General features: G+C 52.7%; 1 protein-coding gene across 24 annotated transcripts in view; it reads left to right on the top strand.

Moving 5' to 3' along the window:
- The window catches only part of MAPT (microtubule associated protein tau), a 96268-nt gene that overhangs the window by 57698 nt on the left and 18785 nt on the right, over positions 1 to 19785 (top strand). For 7 of the 24 annotated variants that reach the window (XM_084750041.1, XM_084750034.1, XM_084750036.1 and 4 more), the window contains 5 exons: positions 2162 to 2227; positions 4926 to 5798; positions 8618 to 8673; positions 12828 to 12960; positions 16079 to 16344. In XM_084750041.1, the coding sequence (XP_084606167.1) occupies positions 2162 to 2227; positions 4926 to 5798; positions 8618 to 8673; positions 12828 to 12960; positions 16079 to 16344 (1394 nt within the window). Of the gene's footprint in view, positions 1 to 2161; positions 2228 to 4925; positions 5799 to 8617; positions 8674 to 11254; positions 11447 to 12827; positions 12961 to 16078; positions 16345 to 19785 lie in introns of all 24 variants that reach the window. The other 17 variants (XM_084750038.1, XM_084750035.1, XM_084750020.1 and 14 more) reach the window with 5 other exon arrangements.

The raw sequence follows: 19785 nt of genomic DNA on the forward strand, positions 1-19785 counted from the left end.
AGATGTCATCCCTCCATTCAGGGGCATAGCTACAGCATCACCCCTTGGAGGATGGCTCATTCCCCCTTGGTGGCCCATTGGGCATGATCTTAGATGCCCCGGTGTCACCTCTGGCCTGTGCCCACGGTTCCATGGGAGAAAATGTCAGCAACCTCTGCCCCAGAACCTACTGGCAGACTACTGCGACATGTCTTTGCTCAGACATCATTGCAGGACCAGTCCTTCCCAGATGGGGCCCCTGACTGTAGTTTACCAGCTCCCAAGCCAGAGGGAACAGAAGGCAAGTTGTCTGTCTCTAGGTGGTGCATTGAAGACCACGGGACCAGGCTGGGCATGCCAGCACGTGTCTGTTATCCTAGCATTTGGCAGGCTAAGATGGGAGGAGCAAAAGTTCAAGGCCTGCCTGGGGTACATAGTGGGTGCAAGGCCAGAGTGGGCTGCATAGCAAGACTGTTTGGCGCTGCTCCAGCCCCCGGGCCGTTCACTTCTTGGTGGGTCTAGAGTTTATTAGGTTTCTAGCTGTCGGTGGAGTTGGTGCCTCACCTTTGGTCTCTCTCGAGCACGTGTTTGCTGCTTCTTGGCGCTCAGTAAAGCCGCTCAAGACCACTGCATGATTTTCCACTGGGGGAGACCTGTCTCCCTAGGGAGGAGGGAACCGTGTGCCTCCCTGAAAATGCTCCCCCCGGGAACACGGTGCTAAGACACCAACTCATGCGGTGCCTTCTGTTCTGCTCCGTGAGATAGAGATGTTTGATTTCCCCTATCTTCGCATGCCCCACCTTTTCTGCCTCCCACCCTCCGGAGGCAGGGTAAGCCCCATAATGCACTGTCATGGAAAGACGAATAAACTCGGTGTCAGGGCAGTGCTGGAATCCCAGAACACCTCCGTATGTCCGCTAAGGCCTCAGTGACTGCTTAGCTCGACTCGCGGTGCCTCTGAGTCTGGCTTCCCTTTCCTTCTGGAACCTTGCTCAGACCAGATCCACACTTGGACTTTGCCTTCCAACAGTTGACACAATGTGTGACCAGCCCTGTGTTATCTGACAAGGAACTGTCACCAAAAGACCTAGCACAGAGGACCTAGATGTGTCTGAGCTGATAAGCCGGTGGGTGGAGAGCTTCCAAGTTCTCTGTGGCCTTCCCCGTGGCCCCACCCTCAGTCAGCCATCTGGCTACATATAACTAGGCGAGGACTCAGGCTCTCTCTTCTTGTGCTTTCTGTGGCCAGTGTTCTGGCTTGCAGCGACTGAGCACCTCTGTCTAGAGACAAGGTTGGTGGCCCAGCTGGCCCTGTTGTGAACGTTTCTTGAAGGCATCAGCCTCTTGTGTGTCTCAAGGCCTTGAGGCCAGCTTGCTTTAAAAACCCCACCTCTAGACTACGGCCCGTGCCCTCCCCATACCTGTGTGCTGACTTCTGAGATCAGGGTTTACAGACCTGGGTCCTGTTCATGTGACCGGACACTCTCTCAGCTTTCTTTGTTTGGGGTGACTGTTGGCTCTGTAAATAGAACACAAAGACACCCCACCCGTTCCCACCCCAACCCCCTACCCCACCACCAAAAGCTGCCCCATTGGCCCTGCTGGTCTCGCTCCAGCCAGGTAGCACTGGCTTCAGGTATGTGAGGGGTTTAAGAGAGAAGACACTCAGCAGCCTGGACATGACACTCCTTCATGTCAGACTCTGTTCTCCAGACCTTTGCTATCCTCCTGCAAGGCAAACCCATGTCATCTCATTGAGGTTCCCAAAGAGGAAATAGAGGCTCAGTGAGACCAGGCAAGTGGGGGCTCCTGGATCTACTCCAGCAAGCACAATTTCTCCCCGAGCCTCTGTCTCCCACTGTGACTGGTCTCTGACCCCTGGAATTCTGCAAATCCCAGGCAAGGCAGCAGGGCCTTGAACCCCTGTGGGAAAGCTCTTTCCTCCTAGGTCGCAGTCACCTGGACAGGTTTGTGGGTGCTGTGGGTTTTGTTTAGGTGCATCTCTTGTCAGCATTGTCCCAAGCCACGGCCTTTGCAGAGCAGCAGAGCGCAGCAGCTGGCCCTGCAGGATGCACACACCTGTTGCTCATTTCCTGTGAGAAACTCGAGGTACAGAAAGCATGACTTAGAGCAAAAATTAACAGTCTCTCTTCTGCCCTCTCCCATTGCTGCCTCGGACCAGCTGAAGAAGCAGGCATTGGAGACACCCCGAACCTGGAGGACCAAGCCGCTGGGCATGTGACTCAAGGTCAGTGGCCTGGGTCCCCTGTAAGATTCAGGGACCAGGAGGAGAGCCCACCTCAAAAAGACATCTTAGCCCTGGGTTCTAATGGACAAGTCTGGGAGAGCTGAGGGGGGTTGCCTTTGTCAAAGATGGGCTCTGTAGACACAGACAGAGTTTCAAGGGGGGATGCTGGGGCGGGGTCCTGAAGGGAACAGGGTTGACTAGGCTGGGGATGAACACACTGGGTGATGCTCCCACAAGGTGCTTTCTGGCCTGTCAATCACATCACCACCAGACTTGTTCATTTGTTTCACACCTTATTATAATTTTCTTCTCAAGTAGCTTTCTGCAGCTGTGTGTCACAGATACACATTTTAAAAAGAATTTTAAAAACCTTAGAAAGTCTTAATTTTAAGAAACAGACCTCTGGGCCCGGCGTGGTAGCGCACGCCTTTAATCCCAGCACTCGGGAGGCAGTGGCAGGCGGATCTCTGTGAGTTCAAGGCTAGCCTGGTCTACAAAGTGAGTCCAGGACAGCCAAGGCTACACAGAGAAACCCTTTGTCGGAAAAACCAAAAAAAGAAGAAACAGGCCTCTGACGTAGATATAGCATGAGCTGGCTTTGTTCTGTATGGGTTTTTCTGGATAAATGAACTTAACAGAGAGGCTTATAGACGGCAAAGGAGCTGGGACACGGTGATCTTTGCTCTGTACAGAAATGGGGTGTTGTCTGTTGTTTAGTGGTGCCGTCTGCCTGTGAAGGGCTCTACCTCACCCCACTGACCTAGCCTAGTTCGTCCCCCCTTAGGTGACTTGGACACTATGCTTCTGAGGAGGAGTCGGGGGAGACATTTTGTCATGGTCCTTTGTCTGCCTGAGCACCTCTTTACCATGTGACCCTCCACCACTTCCTGTTAATCTGTGTTTTGTTCTGTTTTGTTTTGTTTGAAATAAGGTCCCTTGTAGCCCACAATGGCCTCCGTTTCTGCCCAAGGGCGGCCTTGACCTTTTTTGTTTTTGTTTTTCAAGACAGGGTTTCTCTGTGTAGCCTTGGCTGTCCTGGATTCTCTTTGTAAACCAGGCTGGCCTCGAACTCACAGAGATCCGCCTGCCTCTGCCTCCCAAGTGCTGGGATTACAGTCGTGCGCCACCGTGCCCGTCGACCTTGACCTTGACCTCCTACTTCTACCTTCTGAGAGCTAAGGTTTACAGGTATGCGCCACCACACCCGGTTTTAGGTGGTGCTACCATGTGACAGCTCTGATATTGGGGCCATAAATTGTTAACTGTGAACTACTCAACCAGGCATAAAGGAGGAGGGGCCAGGCCGGAGTTGAGTCCCTTGGTAGTGGGCCAGCCACAGCCAACCACTCTGGGTTAGGGACAGAAGTAGAGTGTACATATCCCTTGTGTGTGTCCAGAGTTACGCATGTATGCGGATACACATGTCTCCCCCTCCCGTTCCCTCCCTTTACCCAGGTTTCTTTTTCATAACCTTTGAGATTATAGGTTTTGTTAGAGGAGAACTGAGAAGTTTTGGGATATTTTGTTGGGACCTAGTACAATGTTCAAAAAGCTCAGAGTTATTTAAGTGTAGTGGAGCGTGTGTCTTTAATCTTAGCTCGGAAAGAAGAGCTCAAGGGTCAGGAATTCAAGGTCACCCTTGGCCATGTAGTGAGATTGAGGTCAGCTTCAGGTACAGGAGAGACCCTGTCACAAACAAGTAATCGAATAAAATCAGAGGATGCTTATTGAGGACCTCCAAATGGACACCGCATCCTCAGTGCACAGATACCCTAAAGAGGTTTTACATGACTATTGGATGACTGGCCCAGGAAAAAAAACCAACAGTGTGCTTAGACTAGCTGAGTTGGTGGGCAGCGGGCTGGGTGAGGCGTCAGAGCAGGGCTCCCAATGCTCTGTGCCTCCCCTGAGGCAACAGGCCAGCCCTGAAGGATGACCACCAGTTCCACATGCAGGTACCGCACAGAGGGGCTGCCAATAAAGGCTCATGCCCTTTGACCAAAGCTCGTGAGTTTTCTAAATCTGTCAGAGCAGACTGGATGATGTACGGCACTCACTGGTTTCACCTGCCCAGACAGAGGAGAAAGTGGGGGGGGGGGCACAGAAGGGGGGATGGAGAGAGGGAGACAAAGAGAAGGAGGTGGAGAAAGAACAGGGCCACGGTCATAACCCAGGCCAGGCCATCTGGAGCCCAGAATCTTCTGGGAGCTTGGTTTCTGTAAAATGGTAGGTGACCCCATAGTCACATGCCGGGTAGCCACAGAGATGCTAGCAGCCTCTGGCCCAGCTGACCTCCAGAGGGACCTCAGAGGTCGCCAAGTCCAAGTCTCCCTTTTATGGACAAGAAAACTGTGGCCCAGATGGTCATACAGAAACCTAGTGGCAGACAGACCAAGAAAGCATTTATTCCAAGCAAACAAAAGCAACAAGCTGGGTCTAAGACAGGCTCCTGTCTTTGTCAGGGGTGTCCCGGTCCCTTTGAGAGGTCTTTTCTTATGCCAAATACGATGATACCCCCTTTGAACATTATCTGTAACCTTGCTAACCATTTGCCACCATCGCCTCTTCGAACCCTGAGGAGGTGAGAGTTCCCAGGTAGCAGAGAGAGGCGCCTGAGAGGCCCTTGAGCGGGAGCTCAATGTTCAAGTCCAGCTTGGACCGAGCTCAGAAGTTTCTGGGGTCTCGCTGCCACCTCTAGGTGAAAAACAGTCAGATGCTCCGGGCTTGGCGTTGGTCACTCACCGTCCCCAGGAGCCCATCCAGGAGCGGGGAGCAGAACCTGCCCCAGAGGGCCTGTCCACTCTGAAGCCATCCTTTGCTGGACGTCTCTACACAGAGCCAGAGAATGTCGAAATTTACCCAGAAAGTTTGCTTGGCGAGCCAGGGAGCCGTGAAGGCCAGGTCCCAGATTCGGGGATCTCAGACTGGACCCGCCAACCAGTGCCTGCCATGCCTGGGGCTTCCTTCCTGTCACAAGGCCTTAGAGAGGCTACATGCCGTCTTTCGGGGACAAGACCGGAGGACATAGAGAGAAGCCACCCAGCCTCTATGCAGCAAGAGCCGCCTCAGAAGGAGGGCTGGGGCAAAGACAGGCTGGGGAGCCAGGAGGAGGTGGATGAAGACCTTGACATGGATGTGTCCTCCCAGGACTCCCCTCCCTCCCAGGCCTCGCTGGTCCTTGGCAGGGCAGCCCCTCAGCCTGTCTCCCGGGAGACCACTAGCATGCCTGGGTTCCCAGATGAGGGTGCCATCCCACTTCCTGTTGATTTCCTCTCCAAAGTCTCCACAGAGACCCAGGCCTCGCAGCCGGAAGGGCCTGGCACCGGGAGCATGGAGGAAGGGCAGGAGGCTGCCCCTGAGTTCACATTCCACGTGGAAATCAAAGCCGGCATGCCAAAGGAACAGGATTTGGAAGGGGTTACAGTGGTGGGGACCCCTGGAGAGGAGCAACAGGCCCAAAGCCCCTCTGTGGGAAAGGGCAGCAAAGAGGCTAGCCTTCCGGAACCACTTGACAAGCAGTCTGCAGCTGGCCTGCCAGGAAGGCCAGTCAGTCGGGTCCCTCAACTTAAAGGTCTGTGGTTTAAGCCCCCTCACTCTTTCCCTGGTACCCTCCAGGCTGTGGACACTGTCACAAGCTTCTGGCCTTGACTCCGGCACCCTGAGACTCCAGGATAGCCACTAAACCCACTGCCCAGGCCGTCGCCCCCTCCCCAGACCCTGCCCTGCAGCCTCTGGTAGCACGTGCTCCTTTCACGCTTGCTTTTATTCTGCATGTCACCAGCACCTGGCCCTGTGCTTTCCTGTCCTGTTTAGTTGTTCTTCACCCACTTGATGTATCCGCCGCGGCCCACCAGCCCACACTGTGTAGAGTGGATAACAGCTTCACTCTTTTTTTTTTTTTTTTTGAGGGCTTATGATGTATTTTGACATTCACAGTCTAGAACGTCAGGTGTGCAGCCCCATCTGGAGCCCTTTGGAGGCTGCACGGTGGGAACAGCTTCTAGACAGAGGCATTCATGGCTTTAAGAGTCTAGAATACAGGGCTGGGGAGATTGCCTAGTGGTTAAGAGCACTGGCTGCTCTTCCAGAGGACCAGAGTTCAATTCCCAGCAACCACATGGTGGCTCACAACCATCTATAATAAGATCTGATGCCTTCTTCTGATGTGCAGGCACACAGGCAGGCAGAATACTATATGTAATAAATAAATAAATAAATAAATAAATAAATAAATAAATCTTAAACACACACACACACACACACACACACACACACAATTTGACATTTTAGGATTATGTACAGGGCCAAGAAACTGATGCCTCTTAAGCTCAGAGTCAAAATCATCTACTGATTAGACCCTACTTATAGAGAACACTCCAATAGAACACCATAAATAAAAGAGCCTGTCAGTATGATGGCCCATGCCTGCCACCCCAGCACTTCAGAGGCTAAGACAGAAGGATCACTGCAAGTTCAAGGCCAACCTGGACTACATGAGTTCAAGGTTTGCCTGGGCTACATAACAAGGTTATTATTATATTTTTTAATCTGGGTACTTGCTTATAGTCAACACTGTACTCATGATGGAGGTGAAGATGAGGTCAGAAGTTCAAGACCAGACTCTGATACATAAGACCCTGTCTTCAAACAAATGCTAAGACAGAGGGAGGGGAAGCCTGTGTCCTGTTTTAGAATCCAAGGCAACAGAGGACAAATGACTGCCTGGATTGCTTTCCAAAGTAATGTCCTATCAAATTCTGGTCCTCCAAATGTCAGCAGGTGTGTCTGAGGTTGGGGTGGGGCCGGGGGGTTCCACGGCACAGTGAATTTAGAAGCGGGAGGAAATAAAGAGGCTGAGCACAGCTCAAGCATTCCCCACTCTTGGAGGGCTTGTCAGAGCCCTTGCTGTGCTGTGCACAGGGACCCTCTAAGAAGGAGACGTCCCCTGGAGTGTCCCCAAACATAGCTGATGGCGGCGATAGGCAGCTTACTCCAGTGAAAGAGTCTACCAACACAAAAAGTGGGAGAGTTTATTAGCTGCACTGAGGTTCAGACGCAAAGGAGAATGCAGCAGAAACTGAGGGAGCATTCCACGGGACAGCTTTCATCACCCGTAGGCTGGGAAATTAGGCAGAGTTCCGCTGTCACTGAGCCCGGGAACAGAGCCTTTGTGGTTAGTGACAGTCTGGCCTTGAGGAGATGGCGGTCTTTCCCTGAGTCAGAAATGCATCGCCACAGCCATTTGTCCTCAGCAGACACACATGGTTGACAGAAGAAGGAACGCATAAGATCCATCAAACTCTTACAGCAATGTGGACTCTTGGGTACCTGCTGGCTGTACCCCCAGCCTCGGGACACCCGAAAGTCTACACATTACCTCCCAGGTGATTCCTTCAGGGTAAAACGGGGAGACCTCTGGGCTGGAGAGTGAGCACTGCTCATTCTGTAAGTCCAGTCTTCATCCGCCTGCATGGACTCACAGGTGAGGAGGATGTGACATGTTTGAAGGCCCCTCAGTGGTGGAAAGGAACACCCTCAGAGCTGGGTCAGAACGAGAAAGGCTTCTCTGAGAGCAGCCAGGGCCGGTGTGGAAGGTCCCTGTTGTAAGCTGCTATGGCGCTGTACTCCATAACAAAGATGAAGGCAGCCCCACTGGGCTCATCTGTTCTGGTAGCAAATGGCCTGGAAGAGGGTTTAGGATGGTCAGGGTAAGATGGCTAAGTAGGTGGCGCACACCTATAATCCCAGCACTCAGGAGGCAGAGGAAGGCAGATCGCTGTGAGTTCGAGGTCAGCCTGGTCTACAAAGTGAGTCTAGGACAGCCAAGACTACACAGAGAAACCCTGTCTTGAAAAAAAAAAAAGTGGGTCTGAGATCCTTCCTAGCATAAGGCAGAAAAATCAGGTGAATTCAATTGGGCCTCGGGGTAAGTAGGGATCTCACAGGAACGCAAGGCCAAGCCTGGCCATAGTGAAAGAAATCCCCGACCCTGATCCAAGGATCCCGCTATAGCCCAGAGCCAGCCTGAGCCATCTTCACCTGTGGTCTTGGGGCTTTTAGATGGCCCTGTATTCAGTGGGGTTGACAGATGCAGAGAGTGAGCTCCCCACAGCCCTGTGTCACCACGCGCCTCTAACAGCACCTGCTGCGTTCCCTCCGCATGTCCCCCACCCTCGGCCAGCCTGCTGCCCCCTCTTACCAGGTTGCGCTGAGCAGTGGCCCCGTGTGCTGTGTGATACTAACGATGCGAGACCTCGCAGATTTGAGGACTAGGAAAATCAGCTGGGTTTCAACCAAAGGGCACGCGTACCCCAACCCCTGAGCTCTGGTGCTTCCGGAACCTTGCACAGGGGGCATCGTCACATGCATTCTTGTTTTGTGTTTTATCAGCTCGCGTGGCCAGTGTAAGCAAGGACAGGACCGGAAACGATGAGAAGAAAGCGAAGGTAAGCTACCGACCAGCTGGTCTCGTTTGCCAAGAGGCCGTGCTTCATGCCTGCGTTTGTGCTTGTCTATAATGTGCGGGAAGTGCTTGTCACTGGAGTATAGCTGTCATTTAAAGGCCATTGCTTTTTACAAAGGCAGTGTTTGACAGGAAAGGGTGATCGGCAGTTACTCAGTTCCTCCCCCCGGCCCCCCCCTCGCCGCGCCCACCTCTAGCCATTTCCTCCTAGTTTAAATGAAGGTGTGCGTAAAGTTTGGAGTTTGCACTCTGACCCTTACCACTACAGATCTAGGCTCAGTACACATAGCGTGTTTAATATACACAGAGCACGCTGGGTGTCAGAGAGCCATGAGCAAGGAGAGAAGTGATCTCCAGACAGAGACAGGAAGGATGGTGGGTGAGGCCTCAGAGTGAAGAGCTGGGAGGCAAACAGGAGAGGAAACTGTCGACGTATCAGAGCAGGGGACAGCAAGCTAGCTGAAGGAGGAACAGACAGTGTCTCGTCTAGGGGGAATGGCAGGTGGCTTCGGTTGCTAAGTTGTATGTGCAGCTGCCTTGGGTTCTGAATTAGCAGGGGCCTCCTTTAAACGAAGTGTAGAAAAGCGTAGGTTGGAAAATGCGATTCAGGGTAAGCCTTTGCCAGTCTTCTGCAACCAAGCCTGGTCGATAAAGCACCTGTTGGCCACAGACCGGCATCCCAGGCCCGACCTGTCCTCCGTTTTTCATCTGTGGTCCCCTCCCTCCATGCCTGTTTATCTTAGAAAACCCCGAAGCTATGTGTGCAGTTACTGTCTTCCTGGAAAATCCCACCACGACCCAGACCGGATCAACTGGGTAGCTCTTGTGACTGTTGCCCAGAACATCTGGCCCGTAACCGGTACCAGAGCCCCAGTGAGTCTCCAGATGTGGGTGATGGTGCTAGCTAGAGTCTGACAGCCAAGGTTGAGAGCCTGTTCTGCACTCACCAGGGTTTCCTGTCACCTGCCTCCTGCAGAGACTTAGCTCTCCCCGCCCCCCCACCCCACCCCCAACCACACCCCACTCCTTGAACCAGGATTGATAGCTGCTTGTCAGTCAAGATGCTCATCCAGAGCGAGGGGCAGGGAGTCCTGGCCTCGTGCTTGCATAAGCCTGTGTGTATTCCTCGTTCATGTGTACACACGGATACACAGTCCCTGCCCTGGACCGACTCACAGGAGATCGTGGGGCCAAACCTATTACAGATCTAGGCTGAGCCAGAGAAAGCTGCCGATGGAGAGAGGTCTTGCCCAGCCAGGGAGCAGTGGGCTTCTGTAACCCCAGCTTTTCTCTTCTGAAAGTAGCCCCAGAAAGTCTCCCCCTTGAGCTTTCCTCCTGGCGCTGGTGACACAGACTGTGCTCTGACCCCCTCCAGCGGACCGTTTGAGGGGATGAAAAAGCCTTGGAACCTCTGGTCAGGATTCCAGAGCACCCCACACTTGGCCTCTCAGTTCTATTTCTGACCCCCTGGGGTTTTGTTTTGAGACAAGGTTTCTCTGTGTAGTCCTGGCTGTCCTGGAACTTGCTCTGTAGACCAGGCCGGCCTCGAACTCAGAGATCTACCTGGCCCTGCCTCCTAAGAGCTGGGATTAAAGGTGTGACCCACCACTGCCTGCTTGGCCTCTCCGTTCTTTATTTTAAAACTTCTGGTCTCACACTGGGCCACCACACCAGGGCCACACTTCCCAGTCAGAGTCCCCAGAGGCAACCCTGGGAGCTCGTCAGGTACCTGGTTAGGTCCTTCTCAGAGGGCATCCAGCCCCACAGACACTTTATTTCCCTCGGTGGAATATGTTCTGAAGCTAACTTTGGCCAGATAAGGCTCTGTAGATAGCATTAAAGATTAATTTTATTTGGGTCCTTGTTTAATCAGAAAGTATGCGTGTACGTGCATGTGTGTGTGTACATGCGTGTGTACATACATGTGTGCGTGTGGCATGTGTGTGTCCTCGGTGACATCTGACAGAAGCTTTTGGTTGACTCTGGCATGATCCTCCTTGAAGGATTAGGATTTTTGTGGGCCTGGTAGAGAGAGAAAGGTGGGTGTCAGTGAGTGCTTCTTCCTCTGAGACTGAGCAAGAAAGGAGACACCGCGCATGTGCGCTGGTGTTCTCTCTTGAGAAAATCTTGCCGCCTTTTCTCTGTTGGTCCCTATGCGCTCACCAAGTGAGAAGCCCCCCCCCCAAAGGCGGGGTCCTCCAACTAGGAAGCACAACAAGACCCAGTTGCTAGAGAGGGGATGAACCAGAGCGTCTATCTATCTGTGTTTCGGCATCTCTTCTAGAAGTTCTATGCTGTGTGGTTTTAATTACGTCCATCCCTCGTCAGCTGTGTAGCGTGTATGTAGCTGATGGGTAGCACAGTGCTGAGGGGACAGGGTTACTGTCCTTTCTTACTGGAAGGGCAGCAGTAGAGAGGGCTGCTTTGAGCTGTGACCTGCCTTCTTTATGTTTAGGGGTGTTTTGGGTTGTTTTTTTTTTTTCTTGGTCCTTTTTTTTTTTCCGTTTGTTTCCTTCACCCATGTGCTGACTTTTACTTTGATTTTATTTATGTTTATGTTTAAGACATCCACACCTGCTAAAACCCTGAGCAATAGGCCCTGCCTTAGCCCCACACGCCCCACTCCTGGTAGCTCAGACCCTTTGATCAAACCCTCCAGCCCTGCCGTGTGCCCTGAGCCAGCCACCTCTCCTAAACACGTCTCTTCTGTCACACCCCGAAATGGCAGTCCCGGAACAAAGCAGATGAAAGTCAAGGTAAGGAAACCGGCTTTGGCGAGGCCCAGGCTGCTGGACCGTGGTGTTCAAACGCTTTCCTCAGCTAATTCACAGGCAGCACTAGATGGTTAAAGAAGATGGTTAAAGAAGAGACTTGGAGGGACTCAGAGCTGTGCTTCCTGCCTCCGCCTCTCCTCCAGGCAGCAGTCCCCAAGATAACCAGGGGACCACGGTCTGGAGTTTAAAGCTCTAAGCTGAGCATGGTACTAGATGCCTATAACCAAGGCCCAACACTAAGGAAGATCCCTGTAAGTCTGGGGATAGCTTGATCTCTATAGTGAGTTCCAGGCTAGCCTGGGCTACAGAGCAAGGCTCTGTCTTGAGAAATAAAAAAAAAAAAAAGAAGCCAGCCGGGTGTTGGTGGCGCACGCCTTTAATCCCAGCACTCAGGAGGCAGAGGCAGGCGGATTGCTGTGAGTTCGAAGCCAGCCTGGTCTACAAAGTGAGTCTAGGACAGCCAAGGCTAACACAGAGAAACCCTGTCTCAAAAACAAAAAAAAAGAAGAAGCCAGGTGTGGTGATGCTTATAATTCCAGCACCCAGGAGGAAGAGGCAGGGGGATTGCTGCAATTTCCTGGACAGCCAGTAATATATAGAAGGACTCTCTCTCTTAAAAACAGACAGACAAACAAATGACAGAGAAAGCCTCAACTCCATCTAGAGTTCTCATGGTAACTGGCCACGCCTCCAGGTGGGTGGGTGGCGTGACCTCCGGCTGCACCCTCTCTCCTCCCTTCCTCCAGAGTCTGTGGTTCCGGAGGTCTCTTTGTGTGGGTTCACGCCACGTCTAACGGTCACCTACTGACCAGCAGACCCACAATCAGTTGACTGTGTCCGCTCCACTTCCGGCTCACAGCTTTCAGCCAGTGTTCATGGCCAAGGGTTCATGGCACTCCTAAGGAGTTACAGAGACCCCAGCACCATGGAGAAAGCAGAAAAGACATGCTTAGGCTGTTGGCGTGTTCTGCTGAAGGCTGAAACACAGGTCTTCAAGGGCCTCTGTCAGTCAGACCCGTTCATAACCAGGAGTCTGGAAAAGAGGGTGTCCACAAGGTGTGGTCTTCCAGGCTTAGCCTACTGATCTAGCCTGGCCTTCATCTTGTTCCTAGCAGTACTATCATTTTCTACCACAGGCTAGCTCACAATCCGTCTAAGAAGAATTAGGAATCTGGTGCTTGAAGTGTGGATGCACTGAGAGGCTGTGTGCCCCACAAACCCTCAAGACTATACAAGACCTTTCTAGAATCCATCTCTACCTTCGCCTTCTTCCAGTCAAAGTGGGAGGATTGGGTTGACCTTTCCTTGGCTGACAGTCACCTTTCCCAGTGATGAAAACCTTTCATCCTGATTCGGTTTACAGGGGGCTGATGGGAAAACCGGGACGAAGATCGCCACACCTCGAGGAGGAGCCCCTCCAGGCCAGAAAGGCACGTCTAATGCCACCAGGATCCCAGCCAAGACCACGCCCAGCCCAAAGACTCCTCCGGGCTCAGGTGAGAATGCTCTCTGAAGTCTTAATCCAGAAGCTTCCAAAAGGTATAACCCTTGCCACAGGAGGCCACCAACAATTAGTAACCCCTGGGACTGACTAACAAACACCTTGTGGTTTGCTGAGCACTGGAGCGTTTGTCTTCTTAATCCTCTAGACAATTATCTGAGGTAGATAATGAATCCTTGCCTTTTAATCAATAAAGAAATCTTGCTCATTTTAAAAGCACGAGGAAATTGCAATCACATGACTAATGAGTCGCAGAGAAGGGAGCATGGCCTCTCACCCATGGCTCTAGGGGAGGCAGCCCCAGCATTAGGTGTTCTCAGGTCCCCTGCCTCTTCGGAGGAGCGGTAAACCGGCCAGGACCTCGTGGGGGGATCTCCGGCATCTCGGCCTCATGCAGCTGGGAATGTTAGGAACCTTCTAGTAAAAACGTAAGGGTCTTAGCTGAGCAGTGGCATGCTGTGGTCATTCCTCCAACTTCCTGTGACTGAAATGCAGTTGGCATTGATTGAGAACCTGGCCAGGCTACATTGGGGTTGTTTCATGTCCAGTAGAGACAGCAGGAATAGAAGCCCTAGGGACCCGCTCCCAGAAGGCATTTGGATGTGACTCTGTGTTGTCTGTGTCCCTGCTCTCCTGGCCAGGGGCAGCCCCCACTGCCCGCAGCACACTTCTGCTTGCCATTGTAAAGGGTGCTGCCCGCCAAGTGGGCTGTGCTTTCACTAAGAGGCTGTGTGTGTCTGGTGTGTTTCTATTACACGGAGGATCTGGAAGTATTAATGATGTGTTAATTGGGGTTTCATCCTGGCACTTCGCTCAGTTCTGTGCCACCTGAGGTACTCACAAGCGGCCCCCTGTGAGCCTGATTAAAATGAGGCTATCTGTGGTTTTTTTTGTTTTGTTTGTTTTTTCTTTTTCTTTTTAAGCTTCCAAGCAAGTGCAGAGAAAACTACCCCATGAAGGGGCAAAATCTGAGAGAGGTAATTCTGGGTCCACTGCATGGTCAGACCCTCTTGGTGTGTGTCCTGCCCTCAGGCTTGTCTGTAAGGCTGGGAGGGCCCTCTGCTTCAGCCTGGGCTACCGAGGGGAGGCCCAGCCTTGAACTACCAGCTGTTCTGTTCAAGTGTGGTTTGTGGCACTGGGAACGTGTGCCTGGAGACATCTGGGGGTGTTGGGAGATTTGGATTGTCTAATCTAAATTCCAGTGGGAGAATATCAGTGGCAAGCTGGGGGTTTTGCTGGGCTGAGTTTTGTTTGTTTGTTTGTTTGTTTGTTTGTGGCATCTGACTCTCTTTACCAAGGCTGGTTTCTTGCCTCAAATAATCCTCCTGCCTCCGCCTCCCATACAGCTGGCACTGTAGATGTGTGTCACCACACCTGGCTCTACTTGCATTTACCGAGTGCTCACCCAGTATAACAGATGCTGCTCTGTGACCTCCCTGCCTCTTGGCTGTCCTAGACTTGCTTTGTAGTCCAGGCTGGCCTTGAACTCACAGCGATCCGCCTGCCTCTGCCTCCCAAGTGCTGGGATTAAAGGCATGCGCCACCACGCCCAGCCCAAAGTTTGTTTTTGTTGTTGTTGTTGGGTTTTTTTTTTTTTTTTTTTTTTTGGTTTGGTTTAGTTTGGTTTTTCGGGACAGGGTTTCTCTGTATAGCCCTGGCTGTCCTGAACTCATTTTGTAGACCAGGCTGGCCTCAAACTCACAGCGATCCACCTGCCTCTGCCTCCCAAGTGTTGGGATTAAAGGCGTGCGCCACCACGCCTGGCTAAGATTTCTTTTTTGTTTTATGCATACAGATGTTTTGCCGGCACATGTCTGTGGACCGCATGCGTGCCTGGTACCCACAGAGATCAGAGAGGGATTTCTTATCCCTGGTAACTAGAGTTACAGGCAGACAGCTGTGAGCCACCACGTGGGTCCTGAATAGAACCTGGGTCCTCTGGGAGAATAGCCGGTGCTCTTAACTGCTGAGCCATCTCTCCAATCCCCCAGATACCTTTCTCAAAGCAAGGTCTTGAGGGCTCTGATCTCCCTTATCTTTCAGATGAAGACACAAGTGTAGTGAGGGTCAGCGACTCATCCACGGTGACTTTGCAAGTGTCCGGGAAAGGGCCCAAGCCACCACCACTCCGTGTCCCTGGAGGCATGGATGCAAAGCTGGAGCCCAGAGTAGCTGTGGCTCTGCATAACCCAAAGCTTGGTGGCCTTAGGGGTTCCTGAGACGGAGAACTGCTTAGATGTAGATTGCTGCCGTGTGTTTGCTGCGGATGCTCTTGCTGTAGGTTGGGGAGCTTGAGAAAGACCAGTTTTACAGGTCCTGATGCCTCTGTCTATCAGATCTGGATAGGGGCCCAAAATTTTGCATAGCACAAGTCCCACCTCCTGCTAAGAACATCAGAGGTTTTCAATCTGCTAGGTGTGTCAAGGCATGCCGTCATAGGAGCACCGGGTGGGGGCAGGATGCAGGGAGGAGGGTCGGACAGAGTCTTTCAAGAAGTCCAGGCAGCTTTCCTGGCACCTGATGGTATTTGGAAAGGCGCGTGGGGGTGAGGGCATTCCAGGACCGGAGCAGCAAGGTGGGGTTTGGCAATGTGGGGTGTGGCTTGAGTGGAAAGCTCTGGGCAGGTGGTTCATCACCATTCTGCAGGCCCACAGTTAGAGGAGTCAGTTAGGGCCTCAGATCTGCCCCGTGAGGGAAGGCTCAGGAGGATCGAGCATCACCCTCCCTCTTGCCCCCAGGTGAGGTAAAGGACAGGCAGAAGTGAGTTTGTGGACCAGTACCCAATCACTTCCTTTTCCCTCAGCTCGGGGAAGGGAATGACACAAGGCTAGTTAGAACGCATCTCCTGACTTCAGGACACCTTGGGGCTTGGGAAGAGATGGAGTATCCTTGTGAGGGGGGCATGTATCCTGTGAGGGGCATCAGTGTTGCTTTACTGAGAAATTTCTATCACTGCATCTAAGTGACAGGGCGGAAGCACGCTTTTCTACAAATGGTTCTCTCTGAGATCTCACTCTGGATCCTGGCAGTGGGTCCCCAGTCCCAAAGCCTCAGGGACTTTGTAGACACCCATCCGCCTGGCCTCAGTCCCTTCCTCTCTCCACGTCCTCCAGGCGAACCACCGAAATCCGGAGAACGCAGCGGCTACAGCAGCCCCGGCTCTCCCGGAACCCCTGGCAGCCGTTCTCGCACGCCATCCCTACCAACACCCCCGACCCGGGAGCCCAAAAAAGTGGCAGTGGTCCGCACGCCCCCCAAGTCACCGTCTGCCAGTAAGAGCCGCCTGCAGACGGCCCCAGTGCCCATGCCAGACCTGAAGAACGTCAGGTCCAAGATTGGCTCCACTGAAAACCTGAAGCACCAGCCAGGAGGCGGGAAGGTAAGGGCGTGACCAGGAGGCGGGGAAAGTGAGGGCGTGGCCAGCCTTCGCGGATGGGGTGCGGGCAGGCGGCTCCCACACTAGCCAGAGCACACAGGCCACCAGAGCGCTGGCTCCTTCCTTCCTCTCTTCATTTTTGCCAATTGGACAGGTGACAGCTGACCATCTACGGGGCCCACTTACGGTGGCCTACGGATTTAGCTGGGTACCGCCCTTGTTCTGCTTGGCTTTTGTCCTTGGTTCTGGGGAAACCCAAGGTTTTTAATAGGAACAACTGGTTCTATGGCTGTTATGAAATGTCTAGGCCTTTGGCCCTGAGACACCCTGAAGCACCCTGAGGCTCCCCTTCTTTGCTTTCCATCTGAGAGTTGCTCGGGCAGACTGACATGTCTTCAGGGTTCTAGAATCTGCAACAGAGATTATGTGGGTGTCAGCAGGCGTGACTCCCATTTCTCCCCGAACCCTCCTCTGTGCACCCCTGATATCTCGCCTCGAGTGCCAGTCTCACATGAAGATCCTAGCCCTGTGGGATTAAAGTCACCCTACTGACCTCATTTCAACACTCCTATTGCTCTGAAGGCCTTATCTCTAAGCACAGTCACACTGTGAGGTTGGGGTGTCACTATATAAATGAGGGAACACACAGTATGTCCCCCTTCCCACCCAGTAGTGGAGTGAGGGGAGACAAATGGGGGAGGGGTGTGGAGCTGTGACCCATCACTGAGTCTACTGTCTCTGTCTTCTGGGACAACACACCTCTGAGTGCTAAAGGAGTTCCCTCAGAGTTTAGGGCCGATGCGCTTCCCCCGCCCCCATCAGCACAGTGAATACTCCCCACTGCTGAATTTGACTGAGGCTAGTCACTGGACAGAAGTTAGCTGTAACCCCTGTGGGCACCTTCCCTGGACCCTGTGCTTTGTTGGGGAGCCCTAGGCCCTCCCATTGGCTCTGCTGGGTGCTTTTGTACAGCATCTGCGTTAGACTGCATAGTTCGTGTGACTTTTCTCCAGGCCAGAGGCTGGCTTTAGGCTCAGTGCTGTGTCCCACTCATGTCACTGAGTATTGGCTTGGACCATTTGCTTGGACCTAGGTTGTGTTAACTCCCCTCAGTATCACCAAAGGCATTTACCTGCCTTCTTCAGAAAGGACCCTAAAAGCCAGGTGTGGCATGTGGGAGGATTACAAGTTTGAGGCTAACTTGAGCTATGTGATAAGACCCTGCCTCAAAACAAGCAAACAAACAAACAAACAAACAAACAAGAGACAAGTGCAGAGTGGCTTAAACCCTTAATCCCAGCACTCAGGAGACAGAGTCAGGTAGATCTGTGACGTTTGAGTTCCAGGCCAGCATGGTCTATACAATGATCTCCAGACTAGCCAGAGTTATACAGTGAGACTCTGCCTCAAAGAAGAGGAAGAGAAGGAGGAAAGCCCACAAAGCCACATGCTCACCTCTGACAGAAATGAACAGCGAGGTCACAATGACTTGGTGTAGCAACAAGGACTCTGTGATCATCAAGCACTGTCCCCAGGCTCTGGAGCTCTTCCGGCAGAGGATGATGTTTGTTCAGAACGTCTGGGCCAGCAGCCCACGAGTGCCAGTCCCACCTGGAACCAGCCTCCGCAAAGGCTCCTCCTGTGGAAGAAAAGATGGCTGCTCACTTATTGGCCATTTATCGCATTGCTAAAGATGCTTCTCTCTCTGAAGCAGCAGCTCCGGTTGCATTAATGATCCTGAGTGTGTCCCCACTGTGGCTTGCATGCGGTTTAGAGAAGGAAAGGTCACGGGACTCTGAAGCCACATGGAGGCTCTGGCCAGCGACCGCGGCTGCCGTCCATCATTTGGTTTCATGGTCGCCAGACTTTGGATCCTCATCCACTTCCCAAAAATGACTGTCAGGGTCAGCAAGATGGCTCAGAGGGTAGAGGTACATGCCACCAAGCCTGATGGCCTGAGCGTGCTCTCCAGAACCTACAGGTTGTCCTCTGACACATGCACTCATGATAAATTTAAAATGTCAAAACAAAAACAAGTGACCTCCTGGAAGCTGCATCTCAGGACCCCTGTGACTGTCACAGTCAGTGTCAGGATTTAGGGCAGCCCAGAATCTATGAGACACCATGACTGGTTCTCCCACCTCCTTTCCCAGCCATAGCTCCCAGACTAGAAGGTGGAGCCATCAGGGTCTTTGAGGGGACACATGGACACACAGAACCTGCAAGTCAGAGACCCTGAGGCAGACACAGCCTGTTTCCTCTCTTTCCACCACCCCAGATGCCACTCCAGTTTCAACCGCTGTCAGGCAGGCTCCTGTCCCTTCTGTGCACCTTTCCTGTTTGTGCCTTTCTGTCTGTCCTTCCGTCCTTCCTTCTTTCCTTCCTTCCTTCCTTCCTTCCTTCCTTCCTTCCGTGCTTAATCCTGTTCCCATTGGTTCTGTTCGGAACCTGGACCTTGCCTCCTCCAGCACTGTGTCCAGTGACCTCCGTGACTCTGCGGCCCTCAGCTGGCCTTCCCTGCCTCACCTCTGCTGCCTTTCCCCTTGGGAACCTCCGGTTCTTGCCTTGTTCTGTTCTGATGGGGAGGGAGGGGGCCATCAGCCTAGGAAGATCCCCCTAGACTCTCCCCTGTCTAAATCAGCTTTGAGCTTCTGATGTGTAGTAACTGAGGGAACTCTGAATCCCATGAGCCCTTGCGGGCAGTGTGCCTTCATGGAACAGGGCTGCTGGATCTCATCCAGGACTCAGCAGAACCCGCAGCATGGGCCACTGCCCTGTCGGCACAAGCCCATTACAGGGTGGCTTACCAGGTCAGGCAGTTCTTTCAAATTAGTACCAGGAATCCGTGTGCGGTGGTGCCCATCTTTAATCCCAGTACAGCAGAGACAGCTGGATCTCTGTGAGTTCAAGGCCAGCCTAGTCTACAAAAGCAAGTCCAGGACACCCAAGGCTACACAGAGAAACCCTATCTCGAAAAAACAAACAAACAAACAAAACCAAAACAAAATTTGTACAGGAACTGGCCTGAACAGGGAGTACAACATCCTGCAAATATTCCATAAAAGGAGAGGCTTGGCTAACCCCATCTAAGAAGCCGTGCTGGGCTGTGATGACTTGCCCATGTCTGGAAGAGGCGAAGTGACTTGCTCTGGGACTTCAGGGTTGACAGCAGGGGAAGTGACAGAGCCATGGAACAGCCTCCCTCACACTCCACGAAGGCAGGAGGATTGTCTGCAGAAGCCCCGAGCCCTGCAAGCAAATAGCAGTGTTGCTACCTACAGGAACTCTGACAAGCCGTTTATTCCGGGCTGATGGACAAGAGCTGACATCTTGGGTCCCTGGAGTGTTTGTTTAATGAGAGCCTGTCTCAGAGTAATTCTTGTCCGTGAAAAGGCAAAATACCAAGAGTCTGAAGAACGGGGCCAGATGTGGCTCCATTAGTAG

The sequence above is a fragment of the Acomys minous genome, assembly GCF_964271855.1.
Source record: "Acomys minous genome assembly, chromosome: 12".
Classification (NCBI taxonomy): domain Eukaryota; kingdom Metazoa; phylum Chordata; class Mammalia; order Rodentia; family Muridae; genus Acomys; species Acomys minous.